This window comes from Electrona antarctica (assembly GCF_951216825.1).
Source record: "Electrona antarctica genome assembly, chromosome: 9".
Lineage (NCBI taxonomy): Eukaryota > Metazoa > Chordata > Actinopteri > Myctophiformes > Myctophidae > Electrona > Electrona antarctica.
Genome location: NC_136790.1, coordinates 50,897,509 through 50,916,057, shown reverse-complemented (window position 1 = coordinate 50,916,057; position 18,549 = coordinate 50,897,509). Strand labels below are relative to the sequence as shown.

The following is an 18,549-nucleotide window of genomic DNA, read 5'->3' as shown; positions in this document are numbered from 1 at the left end:
ACCGGCCGCTCTACCTCCTGAGCCACTGCCCCCCCTCTCCCTCTCCCTCTCCCTCTCTCTCTCTCTCTCTCTCTCTCTCTCTCCCTCTCCCTCTCTCTCCCTCTCTCTCCCTCTCCCTCTCTCTCTCTCTCTCCCTCTCTCTCTCTCTCTCCCTCTCCCTCTCCCTCTCTCTCCCTCTCTCTCCCCTCTCCCTCTCTCTCTCTCTCTCCCTCTCCCTCTCTCTCTCCCCCTCTCTCTCCCTCTCCCTCCCTCTCCCCCTCTCTCTCTCGGCATGTTAGCTGTGTAGTTTTATGGCTGACAACATGACAGAGGTACGAGAACGAGAGCGTACGTAATCATTTCCACGTACGTAGCGGTCGTGTTTTCAAGCCTCATGACTCAGCGACTCAGCGACGGGCCTTTTAATTAAAAGTGTAAAGGCTTAATCCCTCCCCGCGCCGCCGCCGCTCCTGTGAAGTTTAAAGTCCAGGTATAATAATGACTGTGAGAAACATGGAGCTAAACCTAAACCCCCTCAGGGTCCAGGGAGTAGAGTAGGGCAGACAGGCAGACAGCGGTTCTAAACCTAAACCCCCACAGGGTCCAGAGAGTAGAGTAGGGCAGACAGGCAGACAGCGGTTCTCTTGTTCCATCTTCTGTACTGTAATTAACCCATTTCGGGCGGGAACCCCTTTTGGTGTTTTAACTAGCATCATGTTGTACTTTAGCTGTTGAAAAATAGCAGATCTACAAGCTCACGAGCTTGTAGGTCTTGTAGGTTCTGCGGGGTCCCTGGAACAACATATTTTCAGATGGGGGTCGGCGGCCAATTACAGAAAATTCTGGGGGTCCTTGACATGAAATAGTTTGAGCACCACTGACATAGTAGCCTCGGAAACCAAGACGTTTTTATTTCCAGGGAGAAAAAAAAAGTCTGGGTCCGAGTCCACTTCAGATCGGCATAGAGTAGTGCAAACATCGCTCACTCTCTGCTGATTTCTGATCGTCTGCACCTTTGTTAAATTGACACACACACACTCCTCTCCCTCTCTGTCGCTCTAAGTAATTAGTCTCATGTCTAGCAGCTGCGCATAGTTTCTACCGGCGGATCCTGCCGGGAGCTGCCTATGCCATAAAAAGCATAGGTGAGTTCCAGGCTACTGATATAGAAACATGGGGTTTTCAGAAAACTGTCAGGATTTAGAAGGCATTTGTAGAATCGAGCTCAGGTCTAAATGGGTTAAGGGACCTAATTGGCTGTTGGTATACGAGTTCTCTTATGTTATGACATCATCACTCCCCCCGCGCGGCCGGCCGGCCGGGCCGGGGGCCTCTCCGACTTTATGCCATTAAGACCTGAGGCCGAAATAAATAAAACGCTTCTAAATCATGACAGTTTTCTGAAAAACCGATGTATCTACGTCAGTGGTTCTTTGGCCGCGGAACTCCCATCTCAAAATATTTCGTTCCAGTAAAACAGTTCCAGTAAAACAAAAATGTTCGCTGTGAAAGAATATATATTCAAAGATTTGCACACGTTTTCAATTTTTTTCCGAGCTTGTAGATCTGCTATTTTTCAACAGCTAGTGTTTAAAATAAGGGTTAAAGTGGTTAAAAGCTACTGTATGAGGTGACACAGATGTGTTCCAGGTCTTAATGGGTTATACTGCTTAGCTGGTTAACAGCAGCGTTGCCAACACTTCAAACATCACGTATAAAAGGAAAGAGAAATCGCACCATTTCTCGGGCGAACAGCTCCTTGTCACGGCTTTTTATGAAATGTGTTTTCATGGACTCTACGGAGACGGAGCTGTCTACGTGCGCGTCACCCACCCACGTGCGTGTCACCGGACCTGCACGTGCACGTCACCTGACCGCACGTGCACATCACCTGACCGGGTTGGGATTCGGAACCGGGTCCATTTCAGACCCGGTTCCGACATTGCGGATCCGGAGCCGGTTCCATCGTTTTTTTATTAACGGTTCCCCAAACGGATCTCATCAGTCGTCATTTAGCTCCGCTGTGTCTGTGCATGCATGCAAGCAGAGCCAAGTTACTGGGGTGACGTCACCCAACCTACATGAGTGAGTTAGTGGGGTCGGGGAGGATACGCCCACTATTCTGTGCATTCAGCGACCGCCGCGGAGCGACTGGGACAGTATGTTGAAGAGATCTCCAAAGTGTGGTTAACAGAGAGGGAAATTACTCTGAGGCTGAGCACGCAAGTGCAATAAATGCGATGCTATAGTTCCCTGGCTGCAAAGGTTGTTGCAACTTGTACCAGTTGCAGTTTTGCACCACGTCCACATTGAGGAAACATCTCAAAATCAATATGCCTACACGAGTCCACAACTCACGAGAATAATCTAGGCACATCGCGTCAGTGAGCCATGCGGAAAGCCGTGCCCGCTCTCCCCGCAACTCCACCACAGCTAGCCGGCGGGGGACGAGGATGATGCAAGGCTCGTTCACTTTCCCCAAGCTAGTAACGTAATAGAAAATAAAAACTACTGTCGTCTACAGAGCTTTTCATTAGGCCGCGGCGTATTGTACAACTGTTGTTAATGGTGTTAATTTAGAACGCCAATGACTCGACGTCTTTCTGTCTGATATTTTATGAATCACGTTAACTATAGTATAGAGCCAAATCAATTTGTCTGCACTTATAAGCAACTCAACTGCTTTTGATTTGGTTCTAAATTAATCGCGTGGCTGTTGAGAGAGAGCCCAGCGTTTAGGTGTATACCTCCATAGATTGATTACTTTATGAACAGTTTGCAGAAAAAAATCACAGGAACGTAGCCTACAGTTCAATACAAGGTCTGCTAAAACGATTTTATAATCCAAGAAAGCACTATGGCTTGTTTCCATTAGGGTAAGGGGTCCTTAATATTAAATTAATCTGAACATTAAAGACAACATTTGTCACCACAACAATATCATTATTGCAATGTGTACTGTAGGCTATATTTAATATACAGTACAAATTGCAATATACAGTACAAATTGCAACAATGATATTGTTGTGGTGTCTAGCTGGTGGTGGTGGTGGTGAAGTTTAAATAATAGTGCCACACTGCCACCTCATAATTGTAAAGTGTATTTTCAATAATTGAATTAATGAATGTGTGTTTATTATGTACTTGGTTAGGTTAGTTATAATATAAGCATAATCTATGTCAGAAAAAATAATATTAGGATCCGTTAAGGGAACCGTTAGGAACCGGAACCGTTAAGAGGGATCCGGGAAGGATCCGGAACCGTTAAAATCCTAACGAATCCCAACCCTATGCACGTGCACGTCACCTGACCGTACGTGCCCGTCACCTGGGGGCCAAAACACTTCTTCTGAGCCAGGTGGAGGCTATGGCACAAGGTGCATGCCTGCAGTGCACATGTAGCACGCACACACACACACACACACACGCACACACAGGTGCACGTGTACACACAAGGTGCATGCCTTACAGTGCACATGTAGCATGCACACGCGGACGCATGCATGCTCTCACAGACTCACACACACACACACACACACACACACACACACACACACACACACACACACACACACACACACACACACACACACACACACACACACACACACACACACACACACACACACACACACACACACACACAAGGTCCTTACAGTACACAGTAACAGCCTAGGGTGACCACCTGGCCAAAACTGGATACACTTTGTCAGCCTGCACACTGCCTGAAGGGGGCGCCATGTGGCTTTGTTCTTCAATGACTTTTGTGCGTGCGTATGTACTGTGTGTTTAATTTGCGTTTTTAATATGTTTCCATTGGACAGAGTGGGATAGGTCGCACTGGCACTGGCTTGCAAAGGCTTCTGGGAAATTGAGGCCCAATGCATTCCAATGGCGGCGGCGGCGCGCAGCGGGAGCGGTCCTCTTCCACTCTGTGTTGTTGATCAACACTTTTGGATTATTTTTCAACGCTATACGACAAGCGATCACACCATTTTAAAGCAGATTTTCATGAAAAGGAACGATGGTGGTGTCGTTGCGGTCGTTCTTCAAAGGTTAGTGAAATCCGTGCAGTGAACGTGGCATTGCGATGTAATTAATTCCGCAGTCAAACTCTTTAACAAACGAGAGAACTAATAAATGCAAATTTTCATCCAATCAGGAGATTGGATGAAAAATTATTTTATTTATCAGCCTCATTACTGTTCCGGTTTTCAATTTTGTTTGCTCCGCTGTTTTTTAATATATTACTTCCAATTAAACTTGTTTATCCTATTTAGACCTGAGGACGATTCCACAAATGTCTTCTAAATTCTGACAGTTTCAGTTTTCCCAAAAATGATATGTATTTGTCCGCCGACCCCCATCTGAAAATACGTATGTAGTTCCAGTGACCTCCTCCCAGAAGCAAAGATTTGAGTTAAAAACGTTCGCTCTGAAAGAATATATATTCAAAGATTTGAACTACATTTTCACGATTTCTCAAAAATAGCAGACCCACAAGCTCGTAGTGCAGCGCTATGAGCTTGTAGATCTGCTATTTTTCAATAGCTAAAGTATAACATAATGATTAAAACACCAAAAGGGGTTCCCGCCCAGAATGGGTTATCTTGCATCCTGTTATCAGTGCAGTGACGGGGCGCGGCAGCGCGGCGTGGCGCGTCAGCTCGCCATCTGCTCCTGATCCATCACGTCTCCTGCACATCTCTCCTCATTACTGGCCCGCCACGGCGTGACACCTGACCCAACGATTGGCGGCAGCAGCCGGCGGCCTATCAGGAGGAAGAGCAATCACGCTATACGAGGGCGGCGGCGGTCAGAGCCCAATGTGTAGAGCGGCGGCTCCCACTTTTTTTGAGGGGCGCTAGCGCCTCTTACTGTATGTCCAGCTTTGAGGGGTTCGTGCAGAGCCATAGAGTAAGACAGAGTTACGCAAACTCTGTTCACTTCATGGGGCTTCAGTCCAATGGCGGCTCTCCTACATAGACTTCTATTGAGCGTGGGGACAACCGGAGGTTTATGGAATGCATTGGAGTACATGAACCACCTAGAGAATAGTACTGCCGTAGCAGACAACCCGCAGCACTCCAGGTTCAAACAAAATCCTTATAGGTGCAAGGCTCGAAGATATAAGTAGAGATGAAGAATGCCAGCACTCATTGTATGTCCTTTTACATGATTTTATTTACCTCTGAGACTGAAAAACGGACGCGTTTCGGCCTGTATGGCCTTCCTCAGCGTTTGTGACAAGATATTTATGTATGGGTATGAGATACAATCAACAGTAATTGAACACAGGTGTCAACCGTTATCATCTTACACAGTATCAATAAGAAGTCTCTATTTATGGTACCAAGACAGGATAAATATCATGTAAGCGCAATAGAATAAATAGTAACATAAGAATACATCACAATGAGCTATCATAATAAATGTGGGGCCGGCCCCTAATGTAAAAGGAAATACAATGAGTGCTGGCATTCTTCATCTCTACGTACATGAACCACCTGACCGGGCTGTTTTCTGCTCCCTCAATATCGCAACTCTTCCATTAGATGGCTCTGGGTTTGTGTAAAGTTTACACTGTAAACACAAACATTGAATGCCATTGACAATGAATGGTCAGCTTTGAGTGTTTGTGTAAACACAAACATTGAATGCCATTGACAATGAATGGTCAGCTTTGAGTGTTTGTGTAAACACAAACATTGAAGACAAAAGTGAGGACGCAAATTGTGATTGGCCAGAATGAGATGATATATGATGATTTTGTTTTGTTTTGCGGCGCGTTGTGAGCTTGTAGATCGTCTATTTTCACTACTTCTTAAACATTGTTTTCTAATTTATGGAATTTATTTGATTGAACAATTAAAAACAAAATGTAGGAAACTAAAAATTAAAAAAGGACACATAAAAATGTGTCCGCGACACAAATGGGTCCCGACCCAGTGCTCACCTTTCCTGGGCAGAATGGTGGGCGTCGGCATCTCCTTCTTCCTCAGTAGCTGCTGTTGGCCCCGCCCATTGTCTCTGTGGCTCTGCCCATCGTCTCCGTGGCTCCGCCCATCGTGTCCGTGGCTCCGCCCATCGTCTACGTGGCTCCGCCCATCGTGTCCGTGGCTCCGCCCATTGTCTATGTGGCTCCGCCCATCGTCTATGTGGCTCTGCCCATCGTATCCGTGGCTCCGCCCATCGTGTCCGTGGCTCCGCCCATCGTCTACGTGGCTCCGCCCATCGTGTCCGTGGCTCCGCCCATCGTCTATGTGGCTCCGCCCATCGTCTATGTGGCTCCGCCCATCGTGTCCGTCCTCGCAGCAGGTGAGGAGGGTGTGTCCACAGGGGTAGCCCAGGTACTGGTGGGCGTGGCAGCCCTGCCCCTCGCTGCGCAACCGCAGACCCAGAGCGCAACAACGGCAACACGTCTGTGGAGGCAACACGCATACATTACATTGTGATCTTGTAGATTGGATCTTTTATTCTTATGATTTGTATATACATTCCATACCTTGTGAAATGCATATTCATTCTGCATAATGAGCACTTTTACTTTTGTAATGCTAAACGGAGCATTCCTACATTGCGGTATTGTCTTCTAAATCCTCACAGTTTTCTGATAAAACCTATGTTTCTGTGTCAGTGGTTCTCAACCTGGTTCTTAACCCATTTAGGCCCGACGTCGAAATAAAAAAAAACGTTCGCTCTGAAAGAATATATATTCAAAGATTTGTGCCGCATTTTTACGATTTTTCAAAAATAGCAGACCTACAAGTTCACAACAATGAGCTTGTAGATCTGCTATTTTTCAATAGCTAAAGTATAACATGATGCTTAGTTAAAACACCAAAAGGGGTTCCCGCCCAAAATAGGTTAAGGACCCCCAGAATGATCTGTATTTGGCCGTGGACCCCCATCTGAAAATATGTTGTTACAGGGACCACCAGAAGCAAAGATTTCAGTTAAAAAACGTTTGCTCTGAAAGAATATATATTCGCAATTATGCGCAAAATCCTGGTGCTGGGGGTGACGAAGGCATTGCCTAGCAACTGGGACTGGTCAGTGTTGAATGTTGACTATCGAGCGAGACAGTTTCATATCGATAAAGTACAATAATTAAATGACGGAGAATTCTGTCAAAGAGAGACAACGGTTGGATTTGTCTACCGAGCAATCTTCGTTCCTACTCTCACCAGAGTGTCATGAAGTGTGGGTCATGACCGAAAGAATAAGGTCACAAATACAAGCGGCTGAAAGTAGTTTTCTTCGACGGGTGGCTGGCATCTATCTCCCTTAGAGATAGGGTGAGAATTCAGTCACACGAGAGAGAATCGGAGTAGAGTCGCTGCTTCTTCGTCTTGAAAGGAGCCAGCTTAGGTGGTTCAGGCATCTGGTTAGGATGCCTCTCGGGCGTCTCCCTAGGGAGGTCCTCGAGGCACGTCCCACTGGGAGGAGACCCCGGGGCAGACCAAGGCACAGTTGGAGGAAACACATGGAATCACTGGCCTTGGAATGTCTTGGGATCCCCCCAGGATGAAGTCACTAGGAGAGGGAAGTCTGGAGCACTCTGGTGGAGCTGTTGCCCCCGCGACCAGACTACGGATAAGCGGTTGAAGATTGATGGATAGATATTCCATGCAGATCTGATCCATCATGGCCCATCCCCTCAAACAAAACAATGGGCAGACATGTTGGATCCATGCAGAGTTGGTCTATCATGGCTCATCCCCTCAAACAATGAGCAGACATGTTGGCACTGCTCGGCTGAGCAGCCAAACCACCAGACCTTCCCTTCTTCTGGGACACAGAGTTGCCCCATTTTGCGAGAGAAACAAGCAGCCAGATCTAACGAAAACAAGAAGCGAACCAGTCTATTGAACCCTAATAGCCTATATATATGTACAAATAAACTATTCACAACCCGTTGTGAGCTTGTAGATCTCCTATTTTCACAAATAAATCTAGATTATTATACAGTATATATTATTTTTTAAATGTTCAGAATATTTTTCAAACATTGCAACAACGCACATCTCGTAAGGGCAACTTTACTGGAAGAATAAGCAGGCTTATAATAAGCAGACATGGCAACACTGGCACATGAGCACCAGGAATGCTGCTCCACCTGGAAGTGTTCACATGTCTGGAGGAGGATGAGCACAACACAGACCGCTTCCTTCTGCACTTGTTGAACCCATTAAGATCCGAGATATGAAACTGTTTTGTGCCTTCAGGGACCGCCCGGAAGAGAGGATTTGTGTTAACACTTTCAAGAGAAATAACAGACGTACAAGCTGTACTGCTGTTTTTTTTTATATAGCCAACGCAATCATTTTATTTAATTGGATCCGGTCGCTCGGTGAAATACATTGACGTCAATGAGAGCCGGCTGGACCAGCTTGTTGAACAAACGCTATTTCTTTTGAACGATTAGAACCAGTCAGTTAATCGGTTCAGGAATATAAAAGAGGGCATTATCATCACAAGTTGTTTTCCAATCAAATTGTTTTGTTCATCTGTGCGCACACACGGTATCATTTTATTGAGGCATCTAAACAGCGGCATGTGTCGTTTCTGGTTCTGCAGTATGGCGATATTTGGTTTGTCAATGACGGTGCTGATATTGTGCAAGTTGGCTCACTGGAAACACTCTGCTACACCAGACCAGTGGCTCACTGGAAACACTCTGCTACACCAGACCAGTGGCTCACTGGAAACACTCTGCTACACCAGACCAGTGGCTCACTGGAAACACTCTGCTACACCAGACCAGTGGCTCTGAAACACTCTGCTACACCAGACCAGTGTTTGCTACACCAGACCAGTGGCTCACTGGAAACACTCTGCTACACCAGACCAGTGGCTCACTGGAAACACTCTGCTACACCAGACCAGTGGCTCACTGGAAACACTCTGCTACACCAGACCAGTGGCTCACTGGAAACACTCTGCTACACCAGACCAGTGGCTCACTGGAAACACTCTGCTACACCAGACCAGTGTCTGCTACACCAGACCAGTGTCTGCTACACCAGACCAGTGGCTCACTGGAAACACTCTGCTACACCAGACCAGTGGCTCACTGGAAACACTCTGCTACACCAGACCAGTGGCTCACTGGAAACACTCTGCTACACCAGACCAGTGGCTCACTGGAAACACTCTGCTACACCAGACCAGTGGCTCACTGGAAACACTCTGCTACACCAGACCAGTGGCTCTGAAACACTCTGCTACACCAGACCAGTGGCTCACTGGAAACACTCTGCTACACCAGACCAGTGGCTCACTGGAAACACTCTGCTACACCAGACCAGTGGCTCTACTGGAAACACTCTGCTACACCAGACCAGTGGCTCACTGGAAACACTCTGCTACACCAGACCAGTGGCTCACTGGAAACACTCTGCTACACCAGACCAGTGGCTCACTGGAAACACTCTGCTACACCAGACCAGTGGCTCACTCGAAACACTCTGCTACACCAGACCAGTGGCTCACTGGAAACACTCTGCTACACCAGACCAGTGGCTCACTGGAAACACTCTGCTACACCAGACCAGTGTCTCTGAAACACTCTGCTACACCAGACCAGTGGCTCTGAAACACTCTGCTACACCAGACCAGTGGCTCTGACATTGTGGTCCAGGGACACATTTGGGTCCATTTGGTTCCAATTGTGAGGCCATGCGGTTCTCAGCAGGAAAACGATGGATTGCGCACTCCGGGTAGGGAACGAGACTTTGCCCCACAGGTGAAGGAGTTAAGTATCTCGGGGGCATGTTCACGAGTGAGGGGAGGACGGAACAGGGGTGTTCCGCCGGAACAGAATTATTAGCATCATTGGTAAGACATGTGAAGGAACGTGTATGTGTCCGTGCGTGCACGTGTCTGCGTGCGCGTGCGTGCGTGTGTATCTGTGCGTTTGTGTGACTTGCCTCGTAGGTGTCATCAGCGCATTGGTCGGTGATGTCATCACATCTGTCACCGCCCCGTGCAGCGCTCATCCCCAACACACACCTGCCCTCCTGCAGGGAGCTGCTGCAACACTGCTTCTGTACCGCACTGCACACACACACACACACACACACACAACCACACACATGCACACACAACCACACGCACACACACAAACAATCAATAATAGTAATCACTGAAAACAGCGGACATATAAATCTACCTCCATGGCAGTCAAGTGTTGGGTCGGGTTGGGTCGTTGGCGGTCAATGTTTTACGTACAATACTCAAGTAAATGATGTACCTCGTTACCGTCTCACCTGCACACAGCACTGCACAAAAAGCATGGAATACGGATGTGTATATTACAGATGTGTTACTTTCCAACAAACTCCGGTAAACTCCCGAATTGTACCATCACACCTGTATATTACCGTATATTACTGTATATGCCTGCTAAACTTGAGGTTTACGGGCAAATCTAGTGCCCATGATTGCCTGTTAACTCCTCTTTTCACGCAGTGCAGAGTACCTCGTTACCGTCTCACCTGCACACACAGTACCTCGTTACCGTCTCACCTGCACACACAGTACCTCGTTACCGTCTCACCTGCACACACAGTACCTCGTTACCGTCTCACCTGCACACACAGAGTACCTCGTTACCGTCTCACCTGCACACACAGTACCTCGTTACCGTCTCACCTGCACACACAGTACCTCGTTACCGTCTCACCTGCACACAGAGTACCTCGTTACTGTCTCACCTGCACACACAGTACCTCGTTACTGTCTCACCTGCACACAGAGTACCTCGTTACCGTCTCACCTGCACACAGAGTACCTCGTTACTGTCTCACCTGCACACAGAGTACCTCGTTACCGTCTCACCTGCACACAGAGTACCTCGTTACTGTCTCACCTGCACACACAGTACCTCGTTACCGTCTCACCTGCACACACAGTACCTCGTTACCGTCTCACCTGTACACACAGTACCTCGTTACCGTCTCACCTGTACACAGTACCTCGTTACTGTCTCACCTGCACACAGAGTACCTCGTTACCGTCTCACCTGCACACACAGTACCTCGTTACCGTCTCACCTGCACACAGAGTGGGCGTCGGGGTCGAGCGGGGTCATGTGACCACAGTGCAGGTTGTCTGTGGCCCAGCGCTGGCCCGCCTCACAGCAGCTCTCCACCAGGGGGAGCTCCACAGACACAGGCGGTGGGGACAACGCTGAAAGACAAAAAAAATCACACCTGTGTGAATTGAGGGGCGGTCTTATCATCATACATCATCTCATTCTGAAAAGTGTGCTCCAGTCCTCGGAGAACGGGTCTCCGCCAGGCCGGGTTGCCTATAGAGGGTATGCGCATGCTTAAAGTGAATGGCACATCGAGTGGCAAAGCAACATGCAAAGTGAGTTTAACATTGTTTAATGTTGTTTAATGCAATCAGATAGGACTTTTCTGTGTGGATGTATGGGCTGTCAAGGGCAGAAAGTAGTTTTTTGCCACTCAGTGGGCGTTCATGCATAACTTCCTGGTTTGATGATGATGTCACGTGCATACCCTCTATACCCAGGGCCCGCAAACTTCGCAATCTTGGAATGTGAACTTTGGAAACTTGGAATGGGATCTGACAAAACACACGTGCACGCAAACACACAAACATGCACGTGCACAGACAGACGGACCAACAAGGGCAACAAACATAAGCCACGGCCACGGCCTTCGGCCCGGTGGAGACAGCTACTTCACAAGAACAGTATTGATGGTGGTTTTCTCTCTCCGAGAGGGAGTAAATCCTCAATAATCCTGGCTTTATGGAGGCTGAAAGAAGCCTTTGTGATGACATCATACAGATGAAAGTGGAGGGGGGAAAAACAAACAGCACCAAATGAAGCCGACATCATTTCCGAGAGCTACTCAACGAATGACTAATATTAATAATAATACTGAAGTGGTTTAATAATAATACTGGAGTGGTATAACTAAGCCAGTGTTATGTATGCTCACAAACAGCACTGGGAATCGGTTGTTATTCCTTCTGCTCCCAGACCGCCTTAGTGGTGGAAGTACTCATGTTTATGTACTTAGATAAAAGTATCAATGACACTGTGTAGTGTATACCACTGTCTGTATGTGAGGGCTGTGATCCCAGCCCCACAGTGAGATAAGACTACTCTAACCCACACTCACATTTGCATTCTACTCTAACCTCTAGTATTGACATTTGCAATGATTATATTATATGATAATGCATAAAACACAATCAGTATTTGGCTTGGTGACAATATGCACTGTTGTACTAATTCTGTTCTTTATTTAGTTCCTGAAATGGCAACATATGGGGCAGGGGGTGGAGTCAGCTGTGATGCAGAGGACCATACCAACATACGTGATTGAGAAGGGGGGAAGTGGGAATTGTTTAGGGATTCCAGTTGGCTCTAATTGCTGTGCACCCCTTTGTGTATTTATTGGTTTGGTCCACCACTATATAAGTCTCCCTCATGTGTCATTTGAGCAGGTCTGTTAGTTGAGTTCATTTCCTGTTTGGTTCCACGTTATTTTCATTTGAGTTATATTATGTTGACCTCTTATGGGCCCTACAACTTTTGTTGAAATCTTTTGTTAATGATTTGTCACTTTTTTGAAATTAAACAAACTTTGAGTTTGGAAACCTGTGTTATCCTTAAGCTTTGACTGCTCGATCCCTCACACTGTACAATGGAGAAACACTCTGTTATGCATAATGCCTAGTGTTTTAGTTTTCCTTTTGTTTTCTGTGTTTGTTTCTATATTGATAGGTAACCTGTGACATATTTCTCATTGTCATTGTTTCTGGTTTTATTTGTCTCTATGTTGTCCTATGTGTTGGTTTTTGTATCTGTATGACTACACCGTGGTGTTCACATAAAATACAAATATAAAGTATAAACATTTAAAAATACTTAAAAAAAATAGTTACAAATAAATGGTCTGGTATTCAAAATTGACTTGAGTAGGGAAAAGTACAAAAGTATTGACATCAAAAGTGTACTTAAAAGTATCACAGGTAAAAGTACTCATTATGCAGAATGTCCCATTGACCCAAAGTTTTCAAATGTATGAAATTAATGTCTAAAACCAAGTGAGGGGCGATCTTATCATCATACTGTACCAGTGTTGTTTTCGTCGACTAATACTTTGACGAAAAATGTTCGTCGACTACCTTTTTTAACCCATTTTGACCTGAGATCAGATTCTACAGTTTTCTGAAAAAGCTATGTTTCTATGTCAGTCGTTCTTCGATTTTTCAAAAATAGCAGACCTACAAGCTCGTAGCGCGCCACTCGGTGGCGCACTATGAGCTTGTAGATCTGCTATTTTTCAATAGCTAAAGCATAACATAATGCTAACACCCGCCCAAAATGGGTTAACTGACAAAAACGGCATAAAAACTAAATAAAAACTAAGCCATGATGACTATAACTATGACTAAATATACTGACAATTTCGTCAACAAATAAAAACTAGACTAAATGTTAGGAAGGGACTAGTGGACAAGAGATTCACTATAAGTCATTTTACACTTGGTTGCATGCTGACAATAGCAGATCTACAAGCTCACAACGCGGTGCACTGCGATGCATTGTGAGCTTGTAGATCGGCTATTTTCAGCAAGTGTAAAAACAGTCATTACGACGACATCAAGGCCCGACAAAATACATTTTAGTCAACTAAATCAACCGTAGATTTAGTCGACTAAAATCCTATATTTAGTCGACTAAAACTAGACTAACACTAAGACGTTCCGGGTGACTAAAATGTAACTGAAGCTAAATGAAGACTATGACTAAAACAAAAATCTAAATTTGCTGCCAAAAACAACACTGTACATCATCATACATCATCTCATTCTGCACAATCACAATTTGCGTCCTCACCTTCGTCTTCAATGTTTGTGTTTACACAATGTTTGTGTTTACACAACCACTGCCGGCCAAGTCGATGATGTTTGTGTAGAAAAGCCCACCACTCTCTCTAGCTGAGGTGCTGCGGGACACCACATGCTCTATACGCCAAGTTGATGCATTATAAGTAAATGTATCCTTTTCCGTTTGTTAGAAATGTCCTTGGATGTTTGTTTATCATTTAATTTGTGTGTGCCTAGTTTGATTATGCCTTTGTTGTTACTGTTTCTTTTCAAAATCATCACTTCCATCATTTCATCACTTCCATCATCACCTGCATAAATAAAGCTACATGAATAACCCATTTTGGGCGGGAACCCCTTTTGGTGTTAGCATCATGTTATGCTTTAGCTATTGAAAAATAGCAGATCTACAAGCTCGTAGCGCGCTACGAGCTTGTAGGTCTGCTATTTTTGAAAAATCGAATGAAGAACGACTGACATAGAAACGTAGCTTTTTCAGAAAACTGTCAGGATGTAGAAGACATTTTTAGAATCTGATCTCAGGTAAAAATGGGATAAACTGCTGTGACACTTCAATAGCGTCTGCTCCATGGTCCTCATGCCGCCATAGGCATGCTGGTGTAGGGGTGTATACGTATAGCCAGCCAAACGTCCTTTACTAGCCAAAGATATTTGTCATGGTTCTTCGAGCACGGAACACCCCGCCACCAGATATGAACCAGAGTCCCACTCCCCAGCTGGTGCCACCAGCCCCCCCCCTCAGCAGCAGCCATGGCCCCCAGCACCTCTCCAGCTGGCTGATGAAGAAGACGTGACTCGTTTGGTGGCTTTTGATTGTTTTTAAATGTTAAATGTGTGTATAAAAACAATTAAAATTAAATGTTAAACGTGTTTTAAATGTCATGTAATAGGGGGGCTCCCGCTGGCCAAGTGGTCCGTTGCGTGTTTGAATCCTGCTCATGCTGACCTTTGATGCATGTCTCTCCCAGTCGCGTGCACAGACATTTAGAGGGGCAGGTGCTCAAGTTAAAAAAGGGCACCTTGTGCAGCGCGTGGAACCGGCCGGTTGCCTAAATCCATTTTGGGCGGGAACCCCTTTTGGTGTTAGCATTATGTTATGCTTTAGCTATTGAAAAATAGCAGATCTACAAGCTCATAGCGCGCCACTCGGTGGCGCGCTATGAGCTTGTAGGTCTGCTATTTTTGGGGGAAAAAAAAAAAAAGAGAGAAAAAAATGTTTTTTTCTTTTCTTTTTTTTTTACTTCAAAAGGGCACATTGCCAAAAGGGCAGGGGGTGCTCTAGCACCCCCTAGTGTCTATCTGTGCACGCCACTGGTCTCTCCCCTTCTCTCCCTCCCACTTTCCTGCGGCCTACCTGTTTGTTTGCAATTTATCTTTAGTTATGGTTTTGTCATTTTCTGTACTTACATTCCCTATGTTGTATGTACTTTGTTTGAATCCGTTTTCCTTTGTTTCTTTATAGTTTAAAATCATCATCCCCATCATCTCACTCATCATTATCAACACTGTTTCACTCACTGTGAAATTAATGCCATTCATATTAAATAAGAACTTTTAACTATCCATCTGGTCCAACTGGTTATACTCTGATCGGTAGAGATGCCCAACACACACACAAATTAGGACAATGAAAAATATCTTTGGCTAGTAAAGGACGTTTGGCTGGCTGTACTGTATGCACGTATACACCCCTACATTAGCCGCAATTTGCAACTCTAGATTTTTTTATAATGGGATGAACCTAGAGTTGCAATACCCTCCATTGACTCCCCACTCATCCAATTTGGTTTGCGATCTGCTTCTTAAACGACGTTAAACTCACCAACATTGCAGCTATAGTCCAAGCTTGAATTATCCTCTTTCAATCTGCCGAGCTTGTTTTTCATAAAAATCCCCCGTAGACATGTTATGAGCTACTTTCTGTCAAGACATCCTCTGCAGGTGATTCTTTTTCTAAGTGCTGGAGTTTGGAAGCACTCGTCGTATGTCACTGAACGGCCCTGCGTACCACCTGTTTCGAATTTGCACATAATGCAGGAGGCAGCAGCGTGACCCGTTAACAAAAACGAGTGCTTCCAAACTGCAACACTTAGAAAAAGAATCACCTGCAGAGGATGTCTTGACAGAAAGTAGCTCATAACATGTCTACGGTGGATTTTTATGAAAAAACAAGCTTGGCTATATATAGATATAGATATAGATATAGAAGCATCAAGAGCTCAACATCTCGCTTCAGAGATAGCACTTACCTCGTAGCCATTAGACATCTGAACTAGATGTATGTATATGTAGCAATATGCATATTGCACTTTAAAAACTGAATGTAATTCCCTATGCTGCTGTTTTTTGTATTGTATTGTCCTTTTTGTTTTTGTATCTATTGTTGTCTGTATATGTTGAGTATGAACCAAGACAAATTCCTATCAACTTGTTGACATGGCAAATACATTCTTGAATCTTGAATCTTTAATCTAATGTATGTTTTGTAATTATAATCATAATCTACAAAAGGAACTAGTAACTAAAGTTTTCAAATATTGGATTAACCCATTTTGGGGCGGGAACCATAGAAACATAGCTTTTTCAGAAAACTGTCAGGATGTAGAAGACATTTATAGAATTTATTTTTCAATAGCTAAATTATAACATAAAAGCGGTTCCCGCCCAAAATGGGTTAATGTTGTAGTCATTGTATGAAAGATTACCCCCCAAAACATTACACATATTTCACTAATGCCTCGCATAAAACACTCTTAAATCTGTTATTTTTTCCTCCTCATTACAGAAAGGAGGGAAACACAGATGTCATTTCAGTGAGTCCAGCCAAGATGAAATGAGCATAAAAAAACGACTATTGAACTCCAGAGACCTTTAAGTCCCGTAATTAAATAAGTATTTATTTCCCCTGGTTTCTGAAGCTCTCGTGCGCCGAGCGCTGTGAAATCCTTCAGTGTGCAGTAGAGTAGGCTACACACCTTCTGCAAACCAGTCAAAATAGCCGCATGTCGTTAGTTTTAACCCAACCATCATCTGGTAGGCAGATTTGGTCATTTCAATTTTTTTTATTTTTTTTACGACGAGAACTATGGCTTCCATTATAGCATGCTAACCTTCCAGGTATATTAGTAAAGCCTGAAGTCTATTAGCTTGGATTCCCCATTGATGATGTCACCCTACTCTGAGACACAAGAGTGAGTGGACATAAATGGTGGCATCTTATAATATGAACATAAAGGTTGAAAATGTGCTCCTTTAACAACCCATTCTGGACGGGAACCCCTGTTGGTGTTTTAAGCATTATGTAATTATGCTTTAGCTATTGGAAAATAGCAGATCTGCAAGCACTCGGTGCCGCGCTACGAGCTTGTAGATCTGCTATTTTTGAAAAATCGTATGCAATACAGTATATACTCTTTCAAAGTGAAAATTTTTAACTCAAATCTTTGCTTCTGGGAGGTCCCTGGAACAACATATTTTCAGATGGAGGTCGGCGGCCAAATACAGATAATTTTGGGGGTCCTTGACTTGAAAATGTTTGAGAACGACTGACATAGAAACATAGGGTTTTCAGAAAACTGTCAGGATTTAGAAGACATTTTGTAGAATCGTCCTCAGGTCGAAATGGGTTAATAATATGAATCCTACAGTATGAACCTAGTGGACCAGACCTCCCCAGGGTCTTTGTAGAGCAGGGGTGCCCACACTTTTTGACTTGAGAGCTACTTTCAAAATGACCAGCTCGGCAAGATCTACCCACCAAATCAATTATTATACCATTGCTGAAAATAGTTTAAATATGTACCTGAGGGGGCTTCGGAATAGTAGAGTTTGTGTTACATTCTGTACAGTATAAGACAAATGCACTTGGAATGGGAAATAGAGGGGGAGAAATGTTTTTTTTTTTTTTTTTTAATCGTTTTTTTTCTTCAATGTATTTAAATGAAATACTCTTTAGGGGCATGTCATGTGATCTACCTGCACAGCCTTTGTGATCTACTGGTAGATCGCGATATACCTTTTGGGCACCCCTGTTGTAGAGTAACGATAATATACTTGGTCACACCACAGCGTCACACTCGCGACGTGTTTGGAGCTTCATGTAGGCTACGTTTGCTATTTTCGAATTTGAATCCTGAAAAGTCATATGAGGTTTCCATCTGACAGAGACAATATCTTTCCGCTTTTGTCGTGTTTTTCCTTTTGGTCAGTGAAGCGAAACTTTGGCAGCGCTGCTATGTGAGGTATGTTCTCAGCAGCTCCTGCCAAAAGGCCAAACATTCAGGTTCAGCCAAGTTAAGCGATTATAATCTTTTTTGGTATAATAGAAGTGTCAAATAGCTCTGTATTGTGATAGTAATCATTGCACCAGCTCAGTGGAGTATCCACACCGAGATTGGGAGGTCTGCGTGGGTTCGATTTCCCAACCGGTTCATACCAAAGACTATATAAAAATCACACCCGTGTGAAGTGAGGGGCGCACTTATCATCATACAGTACATCATCTCATTCCGGCCAATCACAATGTGCGTCCTCACCTTCGCCTTCAATATGTTTGTGTTTACACAATGTTTGTGTTTAAACAATGTTTGTGTCCTATACATGCCATCATATGGAATCAGTTTTTGAGTGGTGCGAACCACTCCAACAACTGGCTTTGTTAGTACCCGTGTGTGT

The 18,549-nt window shown here is 44.7% G+C and overlaps 1 protein-coding gene across 1 annotated transcript in view; it reads right to left on the bottom strand.

The window, feature by feature from the left end:
- LOC306929246 (uncharacterized protein) overlaps window positions 1–18,549 on the bottom strand; it is a 103,257-nt gene that overhangs the window by 45,551 nt on the left and 39,157 nt on the right. Inside the window, exons 10-13 of the mRNA XM_079509688.1 lie at window positions 11,037–11,172; window positions 10,251–10,262; window positions 9,912–10,038; window positions 5,936–6,401 (exon numbers count right to left, since the gene is read on the bottom strand). Of these exons, the coding sequence (XP_079365814.1) occupies window positions 5,936–6,401; window positions 9,912–10,038; window positions 10,251–10,262; window positions 11,037–11,172 (741 nt within the window). The remainder of the gene's footprint in view (window positions 1–5,935; window positions 6,402–9,911; window positions 10,039–10,250; window positions 10,263–11,036; window positions 11,173–18,549) is intronic.